Below are 14636 nucleotides of genomic sequence, written 5' to 3' on the forward strand. Positions count from 1 at the left end.
CCCCTGCGTTTAAATTTTTTTCTCTGTGAGTTAAACCTCCACTTGTCTTTTAATCTGTCTGTTTCTATTACTTTCATTTTCCCTTTGCTGTTAGAATATCACTCTTGTCTTATGTACTTATGTCCTGTCCGTCCAACGCAGGGTCACTCGCACTCCTGTCTCCTACCTTGTATCTCTATTTTCACCATATCCTATTGACTCTGCTCTCCGTCTCCGTCTAGACTGGTCTGGTGTGGAGCTGCGTCTCAACTCCAAGGAGACGGGTCAAATGGTCGCCAGCACTGAGGTCAAGTTTTACAACTGCAGCATTCATCACACGTAAGTCCAGCCTTTTATTGCCTCTCTTCTGATTGGTCCAGTAGAGAACAAGCCCTTCCCTCACCTGTCTTCTGACTGGTTCAGTAGATTTCAAGCGCCTCCCTCGCCTCTCTTTCAATTGGTCCAGTAGAGAACAAGCCCTTCCCTCACCTGTCTTCTGACTGGTTCAGTAGATTTCAAGCGCCTCCCTCCCCTATCTTTCAATTGGTCCAGTAGATATCCCGCCCCTCCCTTGCTTGTCTGATTGGTCAATAGATGTCCAGCCCCTCCCTCATCACCTGTCTTCTGATTAGTCAGATGATATTTTGTAGTCTAGTATAAATATTTTCATTTGTGGGCTGCTTCCGACTTAGGATAAGGGCTTATAAGCCAGGGGGTGGAATTTGCTTTACATTTACATAACACCGTTAACCATGTCTGGTTGTCTCGCCTCGTTTGTCTGCATTTCATAAAGGATTTCAGTCACTGATCTAGTTTTATTAAACATTCACAATGCACATTTCACGGCAAGGTCATTCCTACCGTCAGTCAAAGGCAAATTTCACTTCCTTCGTGAATTACAGCCTTGCTCACTAGGAACTGTTCGCCTTACTGAGCAGAGATGGTCTTCCAGAATTCTCAAGGATGATGGATGAAGAGCTAAGTAGCGGCTGGAAATGCGCCCTGCGAGTATAGCTAGTTTTTTTTTTTTCTTCCACCTCAACAAGAAACTCCCTGCATATTAAACAGGAGGCATCTCGTTGGCTGTAGCCGAACATGGCTGCCATTGGTTATGGGCTGACCCTATATAACTCCATAATTAATATTTTAGACAAAGCACAATAACAAAGGCCTTCTCTCTCTGCCTTGCACAACGCCCGTATCCCCCCCTCCAGCCCACTCACCTCAGTAACTCAACATCTTTATAATTAATTTGTGTCTGGAGAGCACACACACACGCACACACGCACACTCACACACACACACACAAACAAACAAACACACGTCATAGGCTCTCACTCACACACTCACAAGTTGATGCACTTAAACCATCCACCGTTCCCATAGCTATGCACACCAGTGGTTAGAATGCAATCCTGCTCATTTATAAACACACACAGATACAACCTTCTGTCTTGTACACACACACACACACACACACACACACACACACACACACACACACACACACACACACACACACACACACACACACACACATTCACACACTTACTCATCCACACACACACACACAAACACGCATAATTATCAATATTGGCTCTTGCCAGCTATATGATATCCATATTTAATAAGGCTTCACAGCATTCATTGACATTAATACATTGCCATGAGCTATACTGCACTAGAGTGATTCACACATCATGTGCACTCACATTGTTCCATGCATGCTCTTATCATCTCATTAATGTCCATATGTGCCCAGAACAAGCTCATCTGAAAATCATTTCCGACTCAAACCATGTATTCTCTCCACTGGGACATTGTTACAATGTCTTGATAGAACCCTGCAAGCATGAATGTACAAATTTTTAGTCTATCAACAATACATTCATATTTTCAGCTTGATTTCTGTCTTTACCTTTCAATGTCTCTCTCTCTCTCTCTCTCTCTCTCTCTCTCGCTCTCTCTCTCGCACTCTCTCTCTCTCTCTCTCTCTCCCCATAGCTCTCTCTCTCTCTCTCTCTTGCACTCTCTCTCTCTCTCTCTCTCTCTCTCTCTCTCTCTCTCTCTCTCTCCCCATAGCTCTCTCTCTCTCTCTCTCTCTCTCTCTCTCTCTCCCCATAGCTCTCTCTCTCTCTCTCTCTCTCTCTCTCTCTCTCTTGCACTCTCTCTCTCTCTCTCTCTCTCTCTCTCTCTCCCCATAGCTCTCTCTCTCTCTCTCTCTCTCTCTCTCTCTCTCTCTCTCTCTCTCTCTCTCTCTCTCTCTCGGGACCTCTCGCTCCCCAAACTGTAATGGAGTGTCGTCCAACCTTGATGCCACTGTTGGGAGTGATGACCCCAGATCAGTTTCAAACACTCCCTCTGTTCTGTGCAACACACTGTACTGCTGTGCTCACTCTTCAATAGCGTGTTGGCGTGTTGATATCCCTCCAAGCAGAGATTGTGTGAGGAGACCGCAACCAGACGGTTCTCGTCTCAATCACAAGGTTAATGTTAAAGGTTAGGTTAAAGTAAATGTGCGGAAGACTGCGGAATAATAGTAATAGGATACAATAACTTGGAAAAAAATAAATAGGAATGTAATAGTCCTTAAAATAAAGGTTTTTATTCTTTGTGGTTAATGTATATGTTGCTGATACTCTTGGTACTTCGGATGACTTGGGCTGGTGTTCATAGCCTTGAACAGTAACACATGCAAAATGAACATTCAGTGTGTTGTCACTCCAGTGACCTCTCTGCTTCATGAGGCAATATGTTAATTGTTTTGATAAATGTTAATTTGTTTTTTAATAAATTAATAGCAACATTTGAGCGCAGATCTATAGAAATGAGAGCAAATCTTAGTCTGTTCTGTCTTTGCCTTCCAGCTATTTTTGTTAATTTAAATTCTCAAAGTATCCAAGCGTGTGGCAGATGGCTTAGAGCAAGACTAGGAGGACCTGAATACAAGCAGCAATTAATCATGTTTCACTGTGTTTTACACTGCAATTATACTACTCACTCATTACAGTACATTGAAGCTAATAATTCATATTTTTTAATGCAACGTAAATCCTGTGTGTAGTATACTTCAAATGTTTGATTATTGAAGAGAACGAATAGCAAACTTGTAAAATAATAAAATAACTGCACCCACATCAGTCCAGGTTTAATCTGTGCACAATGAGTGTCTTATGAGCAGTCTATGTTGTGTGTGTCGTCCAGGTGTCTCTCCTGTGTGAACAGCACCTTCCACTGCCACTGGTGTAAATACCGCAACCTGTGCACCCACGACCCCAGCAGCTGCTCCTTCCTGGAGGGAAGGGTCAACGCCTCAGAGGTACCGGTTACCTTGATGCTCACCATGCTAACGCTAACACAGCCACTGACTGCTGACAGTGGCAACATGCTAGCAGCCACCACAAGCTAACAGCATACGATAAAGCTCACCCTAACCACAAGCTAAAGACCACAAGGATAACAACTACCACAAGCCAAAAACTACCACAAACTAACCACCATCACTATTCAACAGACACAGCAAGCTGAGCACAGCTAGCCCAAACTACCACAAACTAACGACCACCACAAGCTAACAGCCACCAATAGCTAGCAGACAAATTGTCTGTTTAACAATCGGGCCATTGGTCAAACAGTGCATTGTCAGTCAACACTTGCTTTTGAAAGCCACCCACACAAAAGTTACTTTACCAAACCACGCCATATGAATTAGCAATGCCGCTGCATAGTGGGATAATGACATTCATAAATGAAACAAAAGCTGAAAAGTTGATTTCATATGCTATCGAGCTTTTTCTGACGCAGAATTTGTCAGTTGGAAGAGTTGGTTTCTGCTGCCTGACACCCTAATGAGGCTCTTTGTGAAATAGTGTCATTGTCTCCGTTACGGGGTGCAGCCCGCTCCTCTAACAGCATAATAATAGGCCTAAGTTCGGTGTCTATAGTGTAATCTCTATTCTGCGCTAAGGGAATGATCTCATGTCAACCGCCAAAGCTTTTTGTGTTTTTAAAGAGCGCCAGCCCTGTACGGGTAGCAGCTTTGTAGACATTTGCATAAACGAGCCTGTAAGGTAACATTAAGGATTTTGCTGACGTCTGCCTTCACCTTCTTTTTAACGATCAGCCAGAAGCTCATAAACGCTATATCATACGATGCTCACACAAAATAGTACAAAAATAGTTTGTCTAATGCTGAAGGGAAATGGATGGCATTTACTATTTCGTTTTATCCAAAGTGCCATACTTTGAATTGTTGTACACACACCGTCATTGAGCTGATAAGTGACGTCCATCTCTCTCAAGACTGCCTACAGTAGTTGGGTTCGGACTCAGAACCTTTTGCGTAACCACCCGACTATGGAACACCTCCGGCACCTGTGTTTTCACCTTTGTCCTATTATTTACTCATGTAATCAGTAACCGTTTAATCCTTATTAACTATTGATACTTTATGTTCTGCGTCCTCAGGACTGTCCTCAGCTGCTGGACTCGGGTCAGATCCTGATCCCGGCGGGCGAGGTCCGACCCATCACGCTGCGGGCCCGGAACCTTCCCCAGCCGCAGTCGGGTCAGCGCGGGTACGAGTGCGTGGTGCAGGTGCAGGGCTCCAGCCAGAGAGTCACCGCGCTGCGCTTCAACAGCACCAGCGTGCAGTGCCAGAACAGCTCGGTAGGGACCACACACACACACACACACACACACACACACACACACAGGCGTGCACGCACACACACAAACAGGTGCGCACACACACACACGCGCACCTATGCACACACACACACGCGCAGCTACACACACACACACACACGTGTGCGCGAGCGCATCAACCCACAGATACGAGAGCACTCACACACACACACAGACACGAGTGAACCCACACACACACACACACACAAACATACACAAACACACAGATTCTATTTACTATTTAGTCATTTAGCACAAGGTTTTTTGTGCGACAACAGCACAATTAACATTTTTATAAACAACCTTTTACCTATTTATCAATTGAAACATTTTCAACTCATTTTCAAAACATTTATGTTGATAGACAATACCCATAGAGGGACGCTAATTATTTCACCATTGACATGGGAATAGGAATGAATCGCTTGCCGCGCAAAACATTTGGTGGGTCAGATATTTAGCACCTCCCACAGGTGCTGGGCACGGGAACCCATGCTAAAGGGACTAAATCCAGACGCTAGTAGGTTAGGGGTTATGCATCTCAGGCATTTTCTCAGAGATGCCTTCAGGTTATGACAGGGGCAACCTAATGTAGCTTCCAGTGGAGAGTTCATACCAACGAGGCTGAGCCTGAGATGGAGAATATACGGGGTACATGATGTAGCAACTTCCTTTATGGATTTTCTAAAGGTGCAGAGTGAATATAGAGGATCCATAATTGACAGGGAGAAGAGGGGAAAGACGTCAGAAAAGCGGGTGGGGGGAGAGATGGAGGAGAGAAGGGCAAAGGATGATGGTTGAATGTAATCAAAAGTAATCTCTTGATGTGGTCCACCACACAGTGTTGCAACACATCCCAACGAACGATGCAACCTTCTCCATGAACTTCTAGATCTATTTGAGGAAGTACTCACGGACTGATGAGGGCCGAACTCTCGCGCTACTAATGGAGCGCTCAGGCGACGGTCTAATGATGATTGAACGCAGCCCACACTGCTCTATTATATATGTTTCCAATGCGCGAGAGACGCTCCTTCTTCCTTTGATGCGGGGGCCGTCCCGCTGGGCTGAGTGCCCCCGCGGGGGAGTGGAGCAGGAAGCCACGGCCCGCCTGACAAGTGGTTAAAAGCACTCCGCCATTGCACTCTCGCCGTCTCACTTTCGTGCAATTCTCTCCCTCTCCTTGAATCGCTTTGTCCTTCTTCCTTTTTGCTCCCTCTCTCTTGTTTCTCTCTCGCCTGATTCCCTACTGTCCTTTTATCTTCCTCTTGTCTTGTGGTTCTCTCTCTCACGCTGTCTCTCTCTCACACACGTACAATGATCACTCTGTCTTCCTCTTTCTGTCCTTCTTTCTATCCCTAACTTTATTTCTACCTGTAACTTATTTCTACCTGTAACTACACTACCTCTCTATACCTCAACGTCTATCTCTCTATCTCGCACCATATATCCCCATGTCTCTCTCTTCCTCTCTCTCTCTGCTTATGTCTCTCTATCTCTCTCTCTCTCAGTATATATACGAGGGTGGTAAGATCAGCGACCTGGCGGTGGACCTGTCCATCGTGTGGAACGGCAACTTCATCATCGACAACCCCGCCAAGATCAAAGGTGGTCCACTCTTCCTCTCTGAAAGTCCCGGAAGTTACATTTTTTCAGTGTGTTATTGTCTATGTCCATTAAGAATAGATGTGAACATAACTAAAGGTAGTGCATGCATGTGTTTGTGTGTGTGTGTGTGTGTGTGTGTGTGTGTGTGTGTGCGTGTGTGTGTGTTTGTATGTTAGTGTGCGTGTGTGTGTGTGTGTGTGTGTGTGTGCATGTGCGTGTTTTTGTGTTTGTGTGTGTGTGTGTGTGTGTGTGTGTGTGTCCATGTGTGCGTGTTTGTGTACGTTTGCGAACTATGTCATGGAGGGCCCTTCACCGGTCCGATGGAGGGCAGAACGAACACGTACCCTCAGTGGGGGGGGGGCAGAGCGGGGGCCTTCCTCTGCTTGTCCTCGTCTGTCGTCTGGCCTGTGCTCATTAATATGCACGAGTAGGTGAGCTGGCACTTTGGTTCAGCCCTGTCTCCTCACAGCAAGCAGGACGTGGGTTCAAACCCCACCGGGACCGCTCTGTGAGGACTTGGTTTGTGTGTTCTCCTCAGTGTTCCCCCCCCAAGGTCGGTTAATACTCCTGCCAGTGCCCTTGACCAAGGCAGTATTCTGAGAGTTGGTCCCTGGGCGCTGCGCTGTGGCTCCTAGAGATGGGTTGAATACAGAAATCACACTTCTCCCAAGATGTATTGTAATGTGCCACCATTTTGTATTGATGTTATGTCCATGTAGCCAAAAACGTAATCCTTATTAATACTGATTAAAAGTGAAGACTGAATTTGGAGCTGAGTTTCAGTTGAATATTGACTTGATTTTTCAGTTGACCAAACTCTGTTGTGCGGTCTTCCTCCGCAGTGAACCTGTACAAGTGCAGCGCCCAGCGGGACAGCTGCGGCATGTGTCTGCGTGCGGACAGGAAGTTCCAGTGCGGCTGGTGCAGTGGCGAGGGCCGGTGCACCATGAAGCAGCACTGCCCGCCGCTGTCCCCCTACGCCAGCCGCTGGATGGACCAGTCCGCCCGGAACATCAAGTGCACCAACCCGCGCATCACGGAGGTCAGCTGCTGCCACCTTCAATCGGTTGTTAGCACAGTTGGCGCTTGTAATTCCACGCAACTCTTTGTGTATTTTATACTGGATTTCGTACAAAATGCTTCCTTTTTTTGGTATTTTTGTATTCGAGTAATGTTTAAAGGATCGATAAGCGATTTCTCAAGAATGTAAATGGTGGTTTATTGTGGAAATAGCCTTCTTTTTTTATTGCAAATATACCAGATGGTAGTTGGTATTTGTGGGAGCGTAGTGAACCCTATTTTCATTCAGCAACGTTCCTGAAAGCAGAGCGACAGCCTCCTTTGTTCTTACCTCTCTTTCACCGGGCACAAAAGGCTGCTGTCATTACCAAACGGTGTGGCCGAGCGCGCTTTGTTGCGTCGTCGCTAAATGTCACACGAGGAAAAAACGAATATCCATCCGTGGCAAACATCCATCCTGCCGTTGCCAACATTCTCCTACCTGAGTCTCTGTTCACACTTTACATCGCGCTGGCGGCCTCCCTCAAGTGCTGCAGAGCTTAACACAATCAGGCTACTTAAAGGTTAGCTATGGATCTTCTTCTGCCGTCACACCCTCCTTGTTCCTTTCTCATGAATGAGGCACAGTGGGTCAGACCCTGAGAAGCAAAGGCTCTTGCACTTCAAAGAGCCGGCAGCCTTTGAAGTCTCTGTCACTCTATTAGCGTTTCACAAGGAAGCGCCCGTAGAATGAATCAACCGCGTTGTGCCGCTCGGGAAATGGATGGAAACTTGCTCCTTCGTCGCTCCATCGTGGCCTCGCGCCGCTCCTGTTCGGCTCCGCGGGCCCCCAGCTGTCGTGCTGGGCAGGGAGGGGCCACTCACGGGAAAGGTTTCCACAACAGGCTTCACAGGGTCCTTTTGGAATACTGTATATTATTTGTCTGCGTTTTTTTTGTTGTTGAAATCTTTAAAGGGCATTTGGAAGCATCCCCCCCCCCCCCCCCCCCCTCCCCCCCCCCTGAGGGATCTCGTGATGCAAACCCATATATTCACTCTGACCTGAACCTTTCTAGTGCAAGCAAGCTGGATGGGTGGAGTTGGATTTGTGTCTTCTTCAAGGTGGCAATCAACCAGGGAGGGACACAGAGAACTGTTCTTGTCCCCATTGGGTTTTCTATCCATTTGCCTCGACTGTAGCTCATATTCAGTGCATAGATAAAAATGATACAACTATGTTTTCCCCCAATTACGAATAATTTATACATCATTATCACATATCAAGATGAACTCTACATTTGACTCGGGAACGTCACTATTCTATAGTGGCATCGCCAGACAATGTGCAAACTTTAATTAGTCTGAAACCTCCATTAATTTTCGATTTCCAAGGGGCATCACCAACAGGCTCAGACCAAAATGCCTCTGGACGCAATTGGATAGGCCCTCAACTAATTACAGTAACGAAACAGGTGATGCAGGACAGAGTCAACTGACTGCCATCTTTGTTGTTGTTGAAATGTCTCTACCGTGCTCCTCTGCATTGTCATCTTAATTATCCCTCCTCATGTTGGACAAACGGTTGTGATTGGCCGGATTTGTGATTTCATACCGGCAGAAGTATGTTTGTACGGGAGGGAGGCCAGACCTATCTGCAGAGCATATGACACTTTGTCTGATTTGTCTGGTTCCCAGGCTTACTATTTACTGGCCTCCAGTGAATTCCAATGTGAGATTTGGATCTCTTTCAAAGCCTTCTTAGACTCATTTGAACCAGTGCACAGCCATAGATTCCTGAGAGGAACTTCCTCCATACAGAGCTTAGACCTAAAGTTGACCTGCCTTTCCTTTAGAGGAGCCCTAATCTCTGCGCCAATCTCTCTGAGAGGAAAAGACCTTGGCTAATCAGAATCTATAGAATCTGGTCTGTAGTCGTTCTTATGTCAACTCTAATTTCAACTGTGTTCAGTGGGTGATTACATTTATTTCTCAGCCTTTTTCTGATTTAATCTATTTTTGTCATTACTAGTTATCAAATTACTGTTGAACACATTTTTCTGAGTGCAATATTTAATTTGTCTCTTCTAGGGATGCACGATAACTTTTTTTTTTAACCGATACACTGGGACAAATGTAGTGTGTTTCTGTGTTTAACTGAGAAAACAGGGAGTGGAAGGCCGGGACCCTATAATGTTCAGCTAACTGTTCTAAATGTTCAGCTAAACTGTCAATAATAAGTGTGAAGGGTGTTACCCCCGAGAGAACATCGACGTCTCCCCTGTGCTCCTTGACTACGGTCTGGTTCAGCAGCAGGAAAGGTGTAACATAATAGTGCAGCTGTGAACTCATGTATTGTAATTGATTGTATGATGTGTACTTTTAGGGTTACGCTAAGACCTTTCATTTAGCGTTAGTGGGAGCGGGGCACTGAAATGATATAGCCTATGTTTTCGGGGCTATTCGTCATGATATCGGACTTATCGGAATGACGTAATAAGTTCTGTTATCGGCCCGATAATTATCGTGCACCCCTAGTCTCTTCACTTATTCCCTTTTTATTAAATTCTTTCTTTGGTATGATGAGAGAGAGATTGATTTCGTTTTTTTGACATAAATGCAAGATAGCAATGAATGTTTTTACCATTTCACTGCTTTTCTAACATCATCTTACAAATAAGAACATTTGCTTTATAAAATCAAAATCTATTTGACGAAATATCCAATCCTGTACCACACAGAATAATGCTAATGCTAATCACAACAAACGTCTCTCTGCCTCATTTCGTGTCCCAGGTGAGCCCCGTGTCCGGGCCCACGGAGGGGGGTACCATGGTCACCATTCAGGGCCTGAACCTGGGCCTGTCCTTCTCCGAGCTCCGGGGCAACGTGGAGGTGGCCGGAGTGGACTGCACTCCCCGGGAGGAGGGATACATCACGGCCGAGCAGTGAGACCCACCTCCCAACCGGAGTATACAGGAATGATGCTGGAATGTTACTGGAATATTACAGGAACTCCATCTGGCGGAGGGGATGTGTTTGATGTGCAAACACAGACAGACAGACACACACACACACACACACACACACACACACACACACATACACACACACATATGTACACACTGAACAAACGTGGTTATTTACAACAAACAAAAAATCCCTCAGACACAGACAGAAACATGCATGCACACACATACACAGACTGGCAGATGGGCACGCACACACACACACACACACACACACACACACACCACACACACACACACACACACACACACACACACACACACACAGGCCCTACCAAACTGAATTTCCCAGATAAAAACCAACACAGACAAACAAACACACACACCAACACCAACACAGACAAACACACACACACACCAACACAGGCAAACACCAAAACACAAATTGACATGGGGGGCTTTTCCATAGATGAATCCCAATAATGCCACATGATGTGTTTATATGTCTCCTCCGCCGCCCCCCCTCTGTAACGGCGGCGGCGGCGGCGGCGGCTAACGCCAGAGCGTCGGTCTTTGTTGTCGGGCGTTCTCGCGGAAACAGGGCGCGGGCGTAATTGAAATGCGACGCGAGTCTCCGGCGAGAGGGACGCGTGTGAGCCATGTGTTCCTCTATAGCTCCGGCGCCCTGCGAGACTTTATTTATATCCCACTCATGTGTGTGTGTGTGTGTGTGTGTGTGTGTGTGTGTCTGAGTGAGTGTGTATAAGTGAGTTTGTGTGTGTGTGTGTGTGTGTGTTGGAAAAGAGAAGAAGAAGAACAATCCGGCAGAAAATTGAAAAGCCCTGATGATGTATGAAGAGAAGGGTTGGCCATGAAGGAGGGTTCATAGTGGTGGGCGGCTTTTATTGTGTTGTGGAGGGGGGTTATTGTATATGGCGCAGGTGGGGGGATATTGTATTGGGTGGGGAGGGAAGGCGAGAGGTGGTCGTGGGGGGCTGGGGGGGGGGGGGGGGGGCTTTTATTGTGACGGGTGGTTGAAGGGGTTGTTGCAGTGCGCGGCGCACAGGACTTTAAAACACGCCATTACAGCTGTTACAAGCATTCATATTGGCTTGGGGTCAGTCACCATAATGACTTATTCATGGCCCACTTTATCTTATTGACCCGACAGACAATACTGATTTACCGAAGCAAACGTCCCCCCCAGTTCCCCGCACACCACACACACACCCCGACACCCTCGTGGTCGTCATGGTAACAGGAGGTAATGGTGGGTGGCCGGGCGGCGTTGGGGAGGGGCTTGGAGGGAGAGAGAGGGAGAGAGAGAGAGAGAGAGAGAGAGAGATGGAAGGAGAGAGAGGGAGAGAGAGAGAGATTGAGAGAGAGAGAGATAGAGGGAGAGGGAGAGAGAGAGAGGGGGGGGGGGAGAGAGAGAGATAGAGGGAGAGGGAGAGAGAGAGAGGGGGGGGGGAGAGAGAGAGATAGAGGGAGAGAGAGGTTGAGAGAGAGAGAGAGAGAGGGGGGGGGAGAGAGAGAGATAGAGGGAGAGAGAGGGAGAGAGGGAGTTAGAGAGAGAGAGAATGGTTTATGGCCGGCGTTCTACCGCGGCTATAGGTTTCCCATTAGGAAGAGGGATGGGCGGACGTATTGACCCGCTACTTCTATGAAAGTCTTCCTCAATCACGTCAGCCGGCCCCGGGGCCCCGAGCCGCCGCGGCCGCTGCGACCGATAACAGAGAGCCGCCGCCGCCGCGCACCGCACCACGCCAGCCGTGCTGCTGCTGCTGCTGCAGCTCATGTGTATGCATGCGTGCTGCGTTATCATGCATGGATATGTGCACCCCCGGAATGGGAGCGTGGTGGTGGTGGGAGGGGGTGTGTGAAGACTCGTGATAATGCCAGTTCCAATGCACTTTATATTCATGAATACCCTATTTGTGTTTGCGTATGGTGGTGTTTGATGTATGTAGACACGCTCTATGGATGTGTGTGTGTGTGTGTGTGTGTGTGTGTGTGTGTGTGTCTGTAAGTGTGTGTGTGTGTGTGTGTGCGTGCCTGTGTGTGTGTGTGTTTGTTCTGTGTATGTGTGTGGGTGTGTGTGTGCACCTGCATGTGATTGTGCATGTATTCATGCACCTTGTGTCTGCTCCAACAGGGTAGTGTGTGAGATGGCCCCGGCCCCCCAGGGTAGCCCCCCAGGTCCGGTCCAGCTCTGTGTGGGGGAGTGCAGACCAGAGCTCCGAGCTCTGTCCTCCCAGATCTACTCTTTCGTGGTAATTACTCCCAGACAACACGACTCACCGCCATTTTGTTTCATTCAAGTCCCTAAATGCATTACAGAGGGCCCCTGGTGTAGTGTGGTGTAGTGAGGAGCGAGCAGCGTCCTCGAGCTAGACGCCTAACCCTGAGGGCTGATGAAATAAATACACACGCTTCGGATAAAGCATCTGCTAAATGACGAAATATTAGGTGAAGTCGTCAAAGATACATTCATCCATTTTGAACCACTAGATTGAAGAAAGTACCCTGAAATCGCACCGGGTACTATAATGTCACTCTATTTGGACGGGAGACTGAAGTATTCTACGTATTTTACTGTGTTGTATTGTTCATGTATGTTTTACCTTATAATGGAAGTGGATAATGAAAACGCAAGCGTTGTAATCGCCAGTCATATGCAGTGCTTACAATTCCTTGTAAAGGATATGAAACCACACTATATGGTGGACCATCACTTAAAGATCACATAAAGGTTATCTCTGGTGCCTCAGGGCTTGGTGAGTAGGACACCAGCACACTGACAACCTTTAATAGTTTTAAGGAGGCTTGATGCCAGCAAGCATTTGTGATTAGTGCAGCTTAAAGCAGATGAGTCCACCTGAAAGCAAGGAAAAAACATATTGACGTTTCGTGAAGTGATTTGTCACGATTCACGGACAAAGTGCTCCGTTTACACATGCAGGAAATCCTTACAGAGGGAAAATATAGTCCTGTGCTTTCGGGCTATTTCAGATTACAGTTGTTCATTGTAAATATCTGCCGTCGTTTTAAATCCTTGCAAGTGTGTAAATCGTATTCATTCCGTTTCTAAGAAATGACACTACGCTGCTTCTAGTTATTTTGTTTCCATCTAAAGCCTTGTCTGGGCTTCTACTGAACCATAACATCCCTGAAGACATCATGTTGAGTTTGACGTCTCGCGCTGAACTAAATGTCATCACTGACATTACTGACAAAATATCACGGCTCTGCTCCACAGACCCCTTCCATGCTGGCACTCACCCCAGCCAGGGGGCCCGAGTCTGGGGGAACCAAAGTCACCATCGTGGGGGAGAACCTGGGGGCTGGCAGCTCTGTCATCATCCTCTTCGGGAATCAGACCTGTGAGCTGTACAGGTGAGGATGATGTCATCTCGTTTCTCGTAACCAAGCCCACATTTGGAGAGACTTAGTCAACTTTTATTCCCCTCCATAGTTCTTATATACCCTGTTATATGTATGCATTATAAATGTTTTACTATTGGTATTTCACTAACTTGATGTTCTATGTTTATATGATTTAATCATTTTTATCAATATATTATCATTTCTATTTATTTTTGTGTTAAAATGATGTTTAATGCATCTAGGCCTATGCATTATTTAATGGCCGCTGTTCAGAATAAATATCTAACCTAATTGACGATAATCAAATGTCAAATGTTATCAAATGCAATTGAATATATTCTAGTATGTTCTAATCGAATCTAATGGATTACAGCATCCTCTACCACGGCAGAAACAGACAGTTGTTCTTAAAGTCCATCTTCACCCTAGTTTTAGTTTTCAGTTTTCAATGTAGGACCTGAGACCACAAAGAAGATGCATTATGTATCACCTTTATCATTTACTTATTCATAAGTAAATACATCTGATAAATAAATTACGATTATGGCCTCAGCTTCTCAGTTTAGCCGCAGTTTAAGCGCAACCCGATGCAACCATCCCTGTCTGAAGTGCTCTCTGGCACGTAACTTTAGTACGTCATTAAGCACAAGTGAATGGTTTAGGGGGGGGGTGAAGGGGATGAGTAAGGAATGGATGAAACTTGGGGGCCTGTGGGTGCTTGTTCTCCTCATGTATTTATAGTTGTATCTATTTTAGGATACGAATGGTTTGAGTCAGGAGGGGGGAGAGGAGAAGCCATTAGCTAGAGCACCCACTAATTACTGTGTTCAGTCCTTAATGCGCCTGTAACGAGGTAGGGCCGGGCCCTCTGTTATAAAACATGGGCCCCTGCGCCGATAAACACATACAGCTCAGAGCTGAGAGAACAAAAGAGAGACTTCGACAAGAAGACATGAGCACAAACTGAACACATATTATTACGTATGTTGCAAAAATGTGTTTGAAGCAGGG

General features: G+C 46.5%; 1 protein-coding gene across 1 annotated transcript in view; it reads left to right on the forward strand.

Annotated features, from left to right (window-relative positions):
• Positions 1–226: 226 nt before the first annotated feature.
• LOC311339045 (plexin-A2-like) overlaps positions 227–14636 on the forward strand; it is a gene marked incomplete at its 3' end in the record, with an annotated part of 43233 nt that continues 28823 nt past the window's right edge. The window contains exons 1-8 of the mRNA XM_084464405.1: positions 227–318; positions 3184–3298; positions 4447–4647; positions 6177–6273; positions 7116–7315; positions 10066–10217; positions 12394–12511; positions 13498–13634. Of these exons, the coding sequence (XP_084320531.1) occupies positions 269–318; positions 3184–3298; positions 4447–4647; positions 6177–6273; positions 7116–7315; positions 10066–10217; positions 12394–12511; positions 13498–13634 (1070 nt within the window). The 5' untranslated portion in view covers positions 227–268. The remainder of the gene's footprint in view (positions 319–3183; positions 3299–4446; positions 4648–6176; positions 6274–7115; positions 7316–10065; positions 10218–12393; positions 12512–13497; positions 13635–14636) is intronic.

Source organism: Micromesistius poutassou (assembly GCF_964030765.1).
Source record: "Micromesistius poutassou genome assembly, chromosome: 2".
In the NCBI taxonomy this organism is placed as follows: Eukaryota; Metazoa; Chordata; class Actinopteri; order Gadiformes; family Gadidae; genus Micromesistius; species Micromesistius poutassou.